This window comes from Camarhynchus parvulus, chromosome 1A, assembly GCF_901933205.1.
Source record: "Camarhynchus parvulus chromosome 1A, STF_HiC, whole genome shotgun sequence".
NCBI lineage: Eukaryota > Metazoa > Chordata > Aves > Passeriformes > Thraupidae > Camarhynchus > Camarhynchus parvulus.
Window position 1 is genome coordinate 23,696,914 of NC_044586.1, and position 10,694 is coordinate 23,707,607.

At 52.5% G+C, this 10,694-nt stretch overlaps 1 protein-coding gene across 1 annotated transcript; it reads right to left on the reverse strand.

Moving 5' to 3' along the window:
- Nucleotides 1–1,461: 1,461 nt before the first annotated feature.
- On the reverse strand, nucleotides 1,462–10,199 carry TOB2 (transducer of ERBB2, 2). The gene is made up of 2 exons (XM_030960550.1): nucleotides 9,966–10,199; nucleotides 1,462–5,919 (listed from the first exon to the last, which is right to left on the reverse strand). The coding sequence occupies exon 2, from the start codon at nucleotides 5,831–5,833 to the stop codon at nucleotides 4,811–4,813; it is 1,023 nt and encodes a 340-aa protein (XP_030816410.1). The 5' UTR covers nucleotides 5,834–5,919; nucleotides 9,966–10,199; the 3' UTR covers nucleotides 1,462–4,810.
- Between the last annotated feature and the right edge of the window lie 495 nt (nucleotides 10,200–10,694).

Sequence of the window (10,694 nt, forward strand, 5' to 3'; positions counted from 1 at the left end):
ACTCCTCTTGCTCCCTGAGACAGCACAGTGATAAATACCTCAGGAGGAACAAGGCTATACTAAACCTTTTCCCTAATCCCTGCTCAGGCTGTGCAGCTATCAGCTGTAAACCAACTCCAGGCCCTACCTGTGCCCAAAAAGGGAAAGGCTCCGTGCCTCCCTGCGTCACAGCTGAGCAAATGCAGGGCAAGGATCAGGAAGGCACATAGTCACCCTCGATTTTCCATTTCCAAAAACATGTCTAAGGGCAAGCGTTGTGCATGCTTTAGATAAATGATTACAAGGGGTTTGAGACACAAAGGGGAAAAAATAGTTTTGTTGCCTAGTGCAGTGTGACAGTCACGCGGCACACAGTAGGCATGAGCAGCAGCTCCTGGGGCTCACAAAACCAAGGGCACAGTGAGCTCTCCCAAGAAGAAATTTAGACTAGAGGGGCTGAGGAGGCATGGGGGATGCTAGTGGGAGTCAGCTCCTTGTTTGGCTTCCTGAAGGACATTCAGAACAGCTCCCTTCAACAGCTTTTTAAGGAGGCAGCATAGGGAACTTGAGGCACTCCTCAAGCAGGAGGCAGCAAGAGCGTGGTGGGGCTAGGGAAGCTGGGTCACACAGCCAGCAGCACATGTGGGGCATGACAGTAATTTCAGCACCTTCCTCAGCCATGTCATTTCCTTTTGCTAAAAAGGAGCTCTCTTGAACAGAAATTCTGATTGAAACTGAACAGTGAGAGTTCATAAAGAAAAACAAAATCAGACCACTATCATTACTGCATGTTCTCATATCCAGCCTCAAGCCCACCCCACTAAGGGAAGTCACCTTGGATGAACCTTCACAGCACAGAGGACAGAACTTGCATATGTACCTTGATGCTCCCTTCGCTTAGCAAGTACCCCAGCCACCCCAGAATAAACACAAGCTGGTTTGTGCAGAGGGGAAAGAAATCAACCCAAAATCAGCACCTCTCTGCAGGAAGCACTGCCATGGGGGGCTTCATCTACCCCATGAGTTACACCAGAGGGCTCCTAACCCTGCCTCAGAGGTGATGGTCCTAGTGAGCTGCCACAGGATTTGGGTATTTTAGGAACTTTGCTGCTCGACTGAAGGCTCCCAAAGCACCACACACCAAAGGCTCCCTCCTCTCCCCCAGAGAGGACAGCCAGCTCTCCTCCCCCCACTCCAGGCAGCTGAATCACAGCAGGACCAGGGATAGCCAGGCACATCGCCACTTTTTCCTATGTACTGCTATTCTTGGCAGCAGGAGAGGTCATTGAGACAGCTGTCCTGGCCATGTTGCACAATCCTGGGCATCACTGAGCTATTCCTAATGCTGTGAAACCAGGACCTTGCCTGCAAGGCTGACACTGAGCACCACTTCATCCAAAGGCAGCTTTATCCCTCCTTACCCAAAACTAGGCATGTCCGAGGTATTCTCTCTGTACTTAGCACACATCACACAACAAACGGTTATTATATCATGCTTTTAATACAAACTTAAAAAAATCTGGAACAATAGAAACTGTACAGATTTGATCAACCTTTTTGTGGTTTTTTTTTTTGTTTGTTTTTAACTAAATCTCTAGACACACCAATATCCCGTTCCAAAATATTGCACAACATTCTGAATACAAAACTCTGATTGTATTCCTCCTTCGCTAAAGAAAAAAAAAAGAAGGAAAAAAAAGAAAAAGAAAAAGACAGCAACCCCCTGGTTCCCCCTTCTCAGTAGCCCCCTTCTCCAAAAAAACCCCCAAGCAGAGCACACACAGAAACCCTCCACTCGGAGACATACAGACTTCTGTCCTCTTTCACTCCTCTCCCACAAGGCAACTGTCGATTCACTCCTTGGAGAGGGGCGGGAGGAAAGGGAGGCTGAGTGGGGAGAAAGGAATCTTCACCACTTCTTTTTTTTTTTAAAGTTTTTTCCTGAAAAAATATTTTTTCTCTCCTCTTTTTTAAGAAAAAATCTTGAAAAGAAAAAAATTACATTTTTTTACGTTAGAAATATACATATATTATATATACCTCTTACATTTTACAAATGTAGCAAATTATTCAATACAAACAGACATCAACAAAAAGAACATAAACCCATAAAAAATAAAAGTTAAAAAAAAAAAATCTTCTCTCTTCTCTTCCTAAGAAACCAGGTAAATTAGTGCAGGTTTTTAAAAAATAAAATTGAAGCTGAACGCCTACATCCAAGACTAGAAAAGACCTGAAAAGGCCATTAGTTTCCATTGCTGCCTGATGCTGGAGGAACATTTCTGAAGCACACTTTTTTCCTTTTAAGATGCAAAGAGGTTGGTCCCTCTTCTTTTCCTCCTTCCACTCACACCACTATTTTTAAAGCAGGTATAATACGTGTGGCAGGGCAAAGCAGCATCAAAGCTTCACACACACATAAGCAAGTGGACAGGGGACATCCCCACTTCTTCCCTCCCTCCCTGTGCTGGAGGAGAGCATGCTGTCTCACGGCAGTGGCTCGCAGGTGGCTTTGCCAGATGTGGGGACAGTGGGGGGCAACTGGACCAGGGCCTGCCATCAGGGGCTGAACACCCCTCACAGTCCAGTGCAGCATGTGGGGCAGCACCCAGCAGCACCCTGTTGGGGAGAAGGACTCCATGGCAGTGGTAGCATCCGTTAAAAGCAGTAGGTTCAAAGAAAAGAAAAAAGGGAAACACAACAGCTGGGCCATTCCTCATCAACTTGTCCTAGTCTGGAAACCTGCAGGGTTGAGGTTGTGGGCACCAGCTTTGGGGAAACTGGCTGGGCTCCGCTCTCCTCACCCACCTGCTGCATTGGTCATAGCTCAATAGCAAGCAGCCTGCTTGGGAACCCATGCTGGGCACAAGGTCAGGATCATGCACCCCATCACCCATCGAGGGGAAGAGTGCACTGGAAACTCTCCTGGGAGAGCTCTGGGCAGAGACAGTCTCCCTGGGACAGCCCATTACCTTCTGCAAATGCTCAGTGGCAACACAACTACAAAAGGGCTGGAGTGCCTCCATCTCAGGGAAGGGAGCAGGAAAAGTACATGGTCAAGCTCATCTCACCTGAAACAAAGATTTCTTGAAAGAGCACATTGGTTCCACAAGTGCAGGAGGAGTGGATTTCAGACTGTGCTCCAAGAAGCATTATTAAAAGAAAACCAAACTTCAAGTTTGGGAAGCAGCAAAAGCTTATTTTTCATTTAAACTGAGAACTTCAAAGACTGGAGTTTCATCATCTCCATCTCTCTCCTCTTTGCACACTTCCATGCTCACACAGCAGCCTCCAAAGAAACCTCCCTTCCCACCAAAAAAGCCTCCATCCTTCCTGGGCATGAAGCAGTCCTCCTTTGGCTTTCTCTGAAGGTGGGTTTTGGAGTCCTCAACACAGAAGCGATCAAGCTGAACAGCCACTATTGCCTGACTGCCACACACCATCCTGGAAAAAGGTGCAGAGTCCCATATCCCATCCCTGCCGTGAAGAGGCACCTTACATTCACAGACTGAGACAACCACTTGCCTTTGGAGAGCCCATCCCAGCTCTGCCCTAAGCTTGCTGTTGTCCATGCTGATGTGATCTGGCTGGAATGAGGAATTTATGATAGGTGCTTCCTTTTCTCACTGGATCAGCCACCTCCTCATGCTCCTCCAGAAAGGCAAGGGAGGGGATTTAGTCAGGTGCATACCTGGCTGAAAGCATAAACCCTTTTATGCTACCACTCAAGACAGCAGCTTCAACATCACCCTATCTTCTTGAAAAGTTGTGCTGTCTCACTAACCAAAAAGGAAGGAATTTCCTCTCTGAGACAAGAAGATTAATTCACAGCAGATAATGAGAACTCTGACCTCAGAGGCCACCCCAAGTGGATGCTGGCCCCTGCTGCTGGGGAGAATATCTGGGACGTGGGGGAAGGATCCAAGTGGGCTCCAGCTGGTTCAGTGCCACCTCCCCCAAGTCACAAAGAGAGGCACGTGGTGATTCTACACCACAGGGGCTGTCATCCAGACTGACTGGGCAGCCCTGAGAGAGCATAAAAAAGCTCTCTTGCTCAGGTACAGAAAGGTCCAATAACCAGAGCCACTAAGCCACTGTGCCCCTGTAGCCACAACTGGAAGTGCAGATGAGGAAGGGAGCAGGAAGAAGCCATTTCACAGTAATGCTCTGCCCTGGCTGTGATGTGCTGCAAGATGGTCAAGGAGAAGAGTTAGTGCTTTTCAGCACACAGAACAGATGATGCCAGCTTGGGCTGGAGCCACAACAGCACAATGGTCTGCGCCCGTGGGCACAGGCAATGTTCTCTGTGTACACAGAAAAAGCAAGCTCACCCACCCATTCTGGCTAGCACGCAACAAGACTGTGTCTGTCCCCACCAACACTGACTCATCCTCTTCTTGTCCCTCCTCCAGCACGGTGGTATGAAGATGACATCCCTACACCCAGGTAGAAGGACCCTGTGTCCAGTGTGGGGCAGGAGGTGGTGCAGGGAATCAGGAGCATTGTGACCTACAGTTGCACCAGTCCTGGGCTGGGGTGGGGGAAGAGGGCACACAAACCAAAAAAAAAAAGCCCAAGACTCATTTTAAGGAGTAAAAAAGTGAGTAGGAAAAAAGCACAGGTACTGAGTTAAAAAACAATTCAGTGCTTCAGGAGCGTTACCAGCACAGCGCAACAACACTGAGCTCTCTCTTTTCCCAAGAACCTATATTTGTAAGGTTTTACTATTTTCTGTAGATTTCTATTTTTCTTTTCTCTCCCTCTTGTTTGTTTGTTTTGTTCTTGTTTCCCCCCTCCCTCCCTGCCCCAAAATACTCTCCTTCCGTTGTATTCAGTTGGCCAGGACGACGGGCTGGAACGACTGGCTAGGATACTGCATGGCATTCAGGTTGTAGCTGAGTCCTTCCACGAAGGGAGACTTCTCCAAAAAGAGGCTATTGGTGCTGCCACTGAAGACCTGAGCCATATCGAAGGTACCACCTGTGCTGGCGTTGAACTGCGATGCTGGCGGGATGCTGCTGGCCTGGCTCTCACTGGCAACACCATCGAAGAAGAGACTGCTGGCTCCCGGCGAGGCGCCACTGTAAACGAACTCCTTGGCATTGGGGGAGAGCTGTGACTGCGGGGCTTGGCTCCCAGCGCTCCCGACGAAGTTCAGCGAGTGCATGGACAGGGAGAGGCCCTTGTGCTTCAGCAGGTTGGTGGTGGGAGACCTGACCATTCTCGGCTGCTGCACAGCCCCTGCTCCACCACCCCCTCCTCCGGCTCCTCCACCCTTCTTCATCTTGGTCGAGCCGAACTTGGTGGCAGCAAAGGTGGCAGTGGTGAAAGTGATGGGCTGCGCAGAGCGAGGGATGAAGGTGGGGCTGGGTGACTGGCCAAAGGAGGGGGACGGAGAGTTGGACAGCGAGTTGTCCTGGCTGCCAATAGGGACAAATACCTGGGCATCGGGGTTGAAGCTGCTCTTGATTTCTTTGTCCAGCTCTGTGGCACTGCAGCCCTCACTGTCATCTAGGTAGAGAACCTTAACAGAGCCCTTCTCACCGATCTGGTAGGAAACCTCAAAAGGATCAATCCAGACACTCAGCTCTTCTGGCACATTGGCACGCACATCCTCCACAGCCAGCCCGCTGCGCTTGGCCGCCAGCTCCACCACCGGATCCACCGTCTCCCCTATGTGAACACAGCGATAGCCAGATCCCTTCAGAGGTTTCTCTGGGTACCAGTGACCCTCATATTTCTTCTTCAGCAGGCGCTCTAGCTCCTCACCAAACAGGTCTGCCCGCCTCCGAGGAAGCTTGTTGTACAGGTATGAGATGATGAAGTTAAGAGCAACTTTGATCTCCAGATGCATACTCTCTTCCCAGCAAGCAAGTCAGGGCAGTGTATTAAAAGTGACAAAACGACAGAAACATAGACAAGCTTTGACTCCAAAGAGACCTAGGGAAAGAGAGAAAAGGATGGATGAAGACTAGAGAACACGATAACTCTCCCCCTGTTGAAATAAATAGCTGTGCCTTTTCATGAACAAAGCAGAATGAGCAGTTTGCACAAATACTAACAAGAAGTAAGGCTCTCTAGGAGAGGCACCACAAATCTACTGATCCTCAAAACAGAGGGATGTTGATAGGGAGAACTCTCCCTGCGCCTCTCTTTCAGAAGAAATAAGGATGTAGCCACTATCCACATGCAAGTATGTACACCACACTCATCTTGCTGCCAAGCACTGCTGCTGTAACTCGGCAGGCCACTGTCTGCTCTGGCAGAGCTCTGTCAGCACACCTAACACACCTCTCCTGCCCTGGCACTCAGATGCTTCCAGCACGGCTCACCTGCAGCAGCCTCTCCAGAGCACAAGTGCAGCACCTGAACAGCCTCGTGACTCGCTCAGTAGCTTTGTGCAGAGACCTGCTTGTGCTCAGGACAGCAGGGCCGGCCTCTCCTCTGGGAGGCCAGGCCGGGTGGCTGTGCCGGGTGCCACGTCCTGCTGGCACAAGCGCAGAAGGGACGAGAAGGAGCGAGGGAGGGTGCCGGGGCACCAGCTGCCAGCCCATATTTACCATCCCCTTGACTAGCAGGCACATATCTTATTAAGTGTAACCAGCTGAGACTCTGCCTAGCTACAAGCATAAAATCTCAGTTCAAGTCTGCTGAGTGGGGAGAGTGGGACAGTAAATGTGCATAAGGTCACAAAATACAAACATGCCAACAGCCTGACCAATACAGATCACAACGCTTATCCCTGCACAGAGGGAAGATGAGCTCTGCCAGGATCAGATACCTACTTAATAAAAACTGAAACTGCTTGCCAAAGATTGAAGTAATCCTCCATCCTCTCTCTCTCTCTCTGCCTTGTGAGGAAGTCTCCGAAATGGAGAGAACCCACAAAAGCACATTGCAAAACCACAACACTCAAGTCTCCCATTATACACAGATTTGCAAACAATGTTTGTCTGGATACAAAAAACCCAAAACCAGGTATGTCAGCACTATGCTCTGTCACTCACCCAAGGAAGATGAATCTCACAGATATTTTAAGAGCAAGCACACTTCCAGTAGCCTCCACACCTCTCCAGGGGAAAGAAGAATATCCAGTTTTTAATTGGCAGCTTAGTCAGAGGCTGCTCTGTCTTCAGCTGCTCTCACCTTGCTCAAAGAGACACACTGTGTTCAACTGCCTTCCTAAAATGGGCTTTAGGGATATTCCTGTACAGCACCCAAGCCAATGTTTATGATGTATGACAATTATTTGGGGGTGGGGAAGAAGTACAAACATACATAGTTAGCATTCCCCTGAAAATCTCAGCAGCACAACCAGGTATCCATGCTGGCCTAAGTCAGCAGGAGTTAAAAAACTGACCAGACCTGTTTGCTTGGTCTAGTTTAGTGGACAGGAAGGATCAAATAACTTTGAAGAAGCCCTCAAATATTTTAAAGCTTTACTGCAAAAAAGGGATGCAGATACTCTGCTTTTTCTGTACTACTCCACGTTCACAGAGGCTCTCTGATCTGCCAACAAGGAGGCCAGTTCTGGAAGGAACCCCCTTTGGGTTTGACTCTGCAACATAAAAACACACAGGAACAAGGGAGCAGAAAAGAAGTCTTGCCTTTAAAACCAGCTTTAAGGAATTACTGTAATGTAACAAACTTTGGTCACTGCAACCTGATCGTATCCAAGTAAGAACAAAGAAATAAGCAACCACAGTTTTTCTAAGAACAGTTAAGAAGAAGCAAAAGTCTTGGCACAATGACAGAGCCTTTTCTACAAAAATTAAGTATGAAGCAAACCCCTAAAGAGCACACCTAAACCCTAACAAGAGCTTGTATAGACTATACTACCGCAAGGGAGGATTACATGGAGCTCTGTAACTTCTTTGGCTTTGAGACATTCAAAAGAGAGGACACCTTGGGATCCCAGCAAGTTAAGCAGGAAGAGAACAGCCAGTTGATAAGTCTTTTATCTTGTGATAAATTCTAATCCAGATCCAAAATCTATTAAGAGATCAGATAAGACTAGGAAACGAACACTGGCCAAAATTTGTTAACACCCTATCTGCTATACAAATGTCTCAATATACGTTGAGGACCCCAGTTCCTCATCAACTTTTCTGCAGAAATCTGTGAGGAGGTACAATTATACATAATCTCCTTTCTTCTTTTCTCCATTCTTCCTAAAAGGAGATTACTCTGTACCTTGGCTATGAAAAAGGTAAGTTAATTAGCCTAACCACCACCAGCTGCCTCGGTAGAGGCATACAACTGATACCTGCCGAAGGCACAAAAAAGTCACTGGCTTCTCAGATTGTTGACATGGCAAGATGAACTCCAGTAGGATCCCCTCAATCTACTGCACTGAAATGTGATAAAATAATTTTAAAAAAAAATTTAAGAACCCCCAAACCCACTGAAATCCAACTGAAGCAGCATGGCTCTGAGAGAAGAAACTACTGAATATCAATTGTAAGCGATATTCTGAGCAGTCTTCTATGAAGGCCAGCATTTTCAAACTAAAGGCGTACTGTACATCGAGGTGCGGGCAGGGAACAAAGAGCTGTTTCTCTGCTCTGCGAGGGAAGGCAAGAGCCCCCTCAGACTCCCCGTTTATCGGTATGCTGAAGGGGAGAGGCCAGACCATCACTTACAACAGAGAGGAGCGAACACGGGAACGATTCTCTCTCCTCCCGGCTACACCAACAGGGTGGGTGACCTTGGGGGCATCTCCCTTCGACCTCCCGAACGAGGCCCGGCCCTGCCAACAGGCTGGCCGCCGCCTCGGGACTTAAAGAGACAGCTGTCACGGCGGCCTGCGGTCCCACAGCCGGACACACCCGTCTGGAACGAGAGCGCCCTTCTCAGCACCCCGCCAAGGGCGGCGGAGAGGCTTCCCCCGCCAGCCGAACGGCTCCGCGGGGACGGGCCCCGCCGCCCCTCCATGTCCGGTAGCGCGGCCATCCCCGGCGCCGGCCGGCCCCGGCACGCCGGGAGCTGTAGTCCTGGCCCCGCCTCCCCGCCCCGCGACCTACTTCTCCCCGAACTGCGGCTCCCGGCGCGCCCCGCGCACGGCCCGGCCCGGCGCGTCCCCCCGGCGGGGCAGGGCACAAAATTTTCCAGGGCACATGCGCGCTGGGGCCCGCCCGCCCTTCCCGGCGCTGCCCACGGCCGGGAACACGCCCCGCGGCCCGGGACCGCCGGGCAGCCGCCCCCTTCTCCCCTTTCTTTCCCCTCCCTCCCTCTCGGCAGGGATGAGCGGGCGCGTCCCCACCCCGCAGCTGTTCCCCCCGGCGACGGCTGCGGGACGGAGTCCGGGAGGCCAGAAGCCCAGTAACCTTCTGTCCCTCTCCCCCGCCCCCCGCTGCTTGTCCCCTTCGCCCCAGTGGGGCACGCGAGGTCGCAAACAAGGTTCCCAACAGAGCGGGTCGGATGGATGGGGATATGTCCGCAAGAGTGAGCTCCGCACATCCAGCGGGGCATCGCAGATCGGGGTGTCCGGGAGAAATGGGCGGGGGGTGCAGCCCAGCCCGGCCCAGCCCCGACAGCGCCTTTGTTGTCGCCGGGCTTCTCCCCCTCGGACCTCGTCGTGCACGAAAGGGCACACCCCGGCGACATCCCCTTTTCCCGGGAGCCCAGGGCGCCCACCACCGCCCTCGGGCCCAGCCTGCCTTTTTTGGGGCTGCTAGGGCTGGGGCTGAGCCGCATCCGCCCCCCCCCCCAAACTAGGCTGTGGAGAAGAATAAAATGGTGAACTGGGGCACTGCAAAGCGTCCCCGACCCAGTGACTTTCACCTCCATTCTTCTCCCTTGAAGCCCCATTAATCCCCCCGGGGACCATAGCCGCACAGTGACTCCACGGACGGGCAAATCGCTGTCACTGGTGGGGAGGGGGACGATGGGCCCCCTCAGAACGAGCTCACAAAGAGGACGCGCACTGGAGGGGTCCCAGCCCAAGAGGGGGTGTGGGAGAGGAAAGCAGCCCCGGCCCCACTTACTTCGTTCTCGGATCCAGGGCCGGCGGCTGCTGGCGGCTGTCGCGGGGGCCGAGGGCGCTGCCGGCAGGTCTCGTCTCTGCTTTGCCCCGTCTCGTCCGTCCCCTCCCTCTCTTGTCCCCGACGGCGCGGGGCGGGCCCGGTGCTGTGGTGTGGATGCCGCTCCTGCGCCCCCAGAGCCGCCCGCGCCCTGGCCCCGAGTGAGCCAACTCACGGCAAACTTTCACCCTTAGCAACCTCTCGGCGCACGGATCCGCTCCCGCCCCGCGTGATGCGGCCGCGGGGGGCGGGCCGGGACTACTTCCCCCTCCCGTCGCCGTCCGCAGCGCCCCGGGATGGACGGGGCGGGGAGGCGGCGTGACGGTGGAGTCCCCTGTGCTGCCCCCCCGCCCCCCGGCACCGGGAGTATCCCGGATCCGAGCTCAAGGGAAGGAGGGAAGGGGCCGCGGCCTTAGCGAGGATTGACCTGAGGATTCTGAGGATTTCCCCAAGCGGCTTAGCTTGAGGCGACGGGGGGATGGGAGTGCAATCGAACGGAGCCGGGGGAGACGGAGCCGGCCGGCGTGGTCCCCGTCCCCGCGCACCATGGGTACGGTCAAGCCCCAGTTCAGTGGCAAGGCCAACACAGGACTCCCGAAGGGACAACTGTCTGCACATCCCAAGTCTTCTGCGAAGACCCCCGTGGTCGAGCTGCCCCCGCCCCGCTACAGTGGAGGAGCTCGGGGAGACGTG

Bases quoted from the DNA above. Each gene is read 5' to 3' on its own strand.
- TOB2 (XM_030960550.1), bottom strand. From the start codon at position 5,833: ATGCATCTGGAGATCAAAGTTGCTCTTAACTTCATCATCTCATACCTG.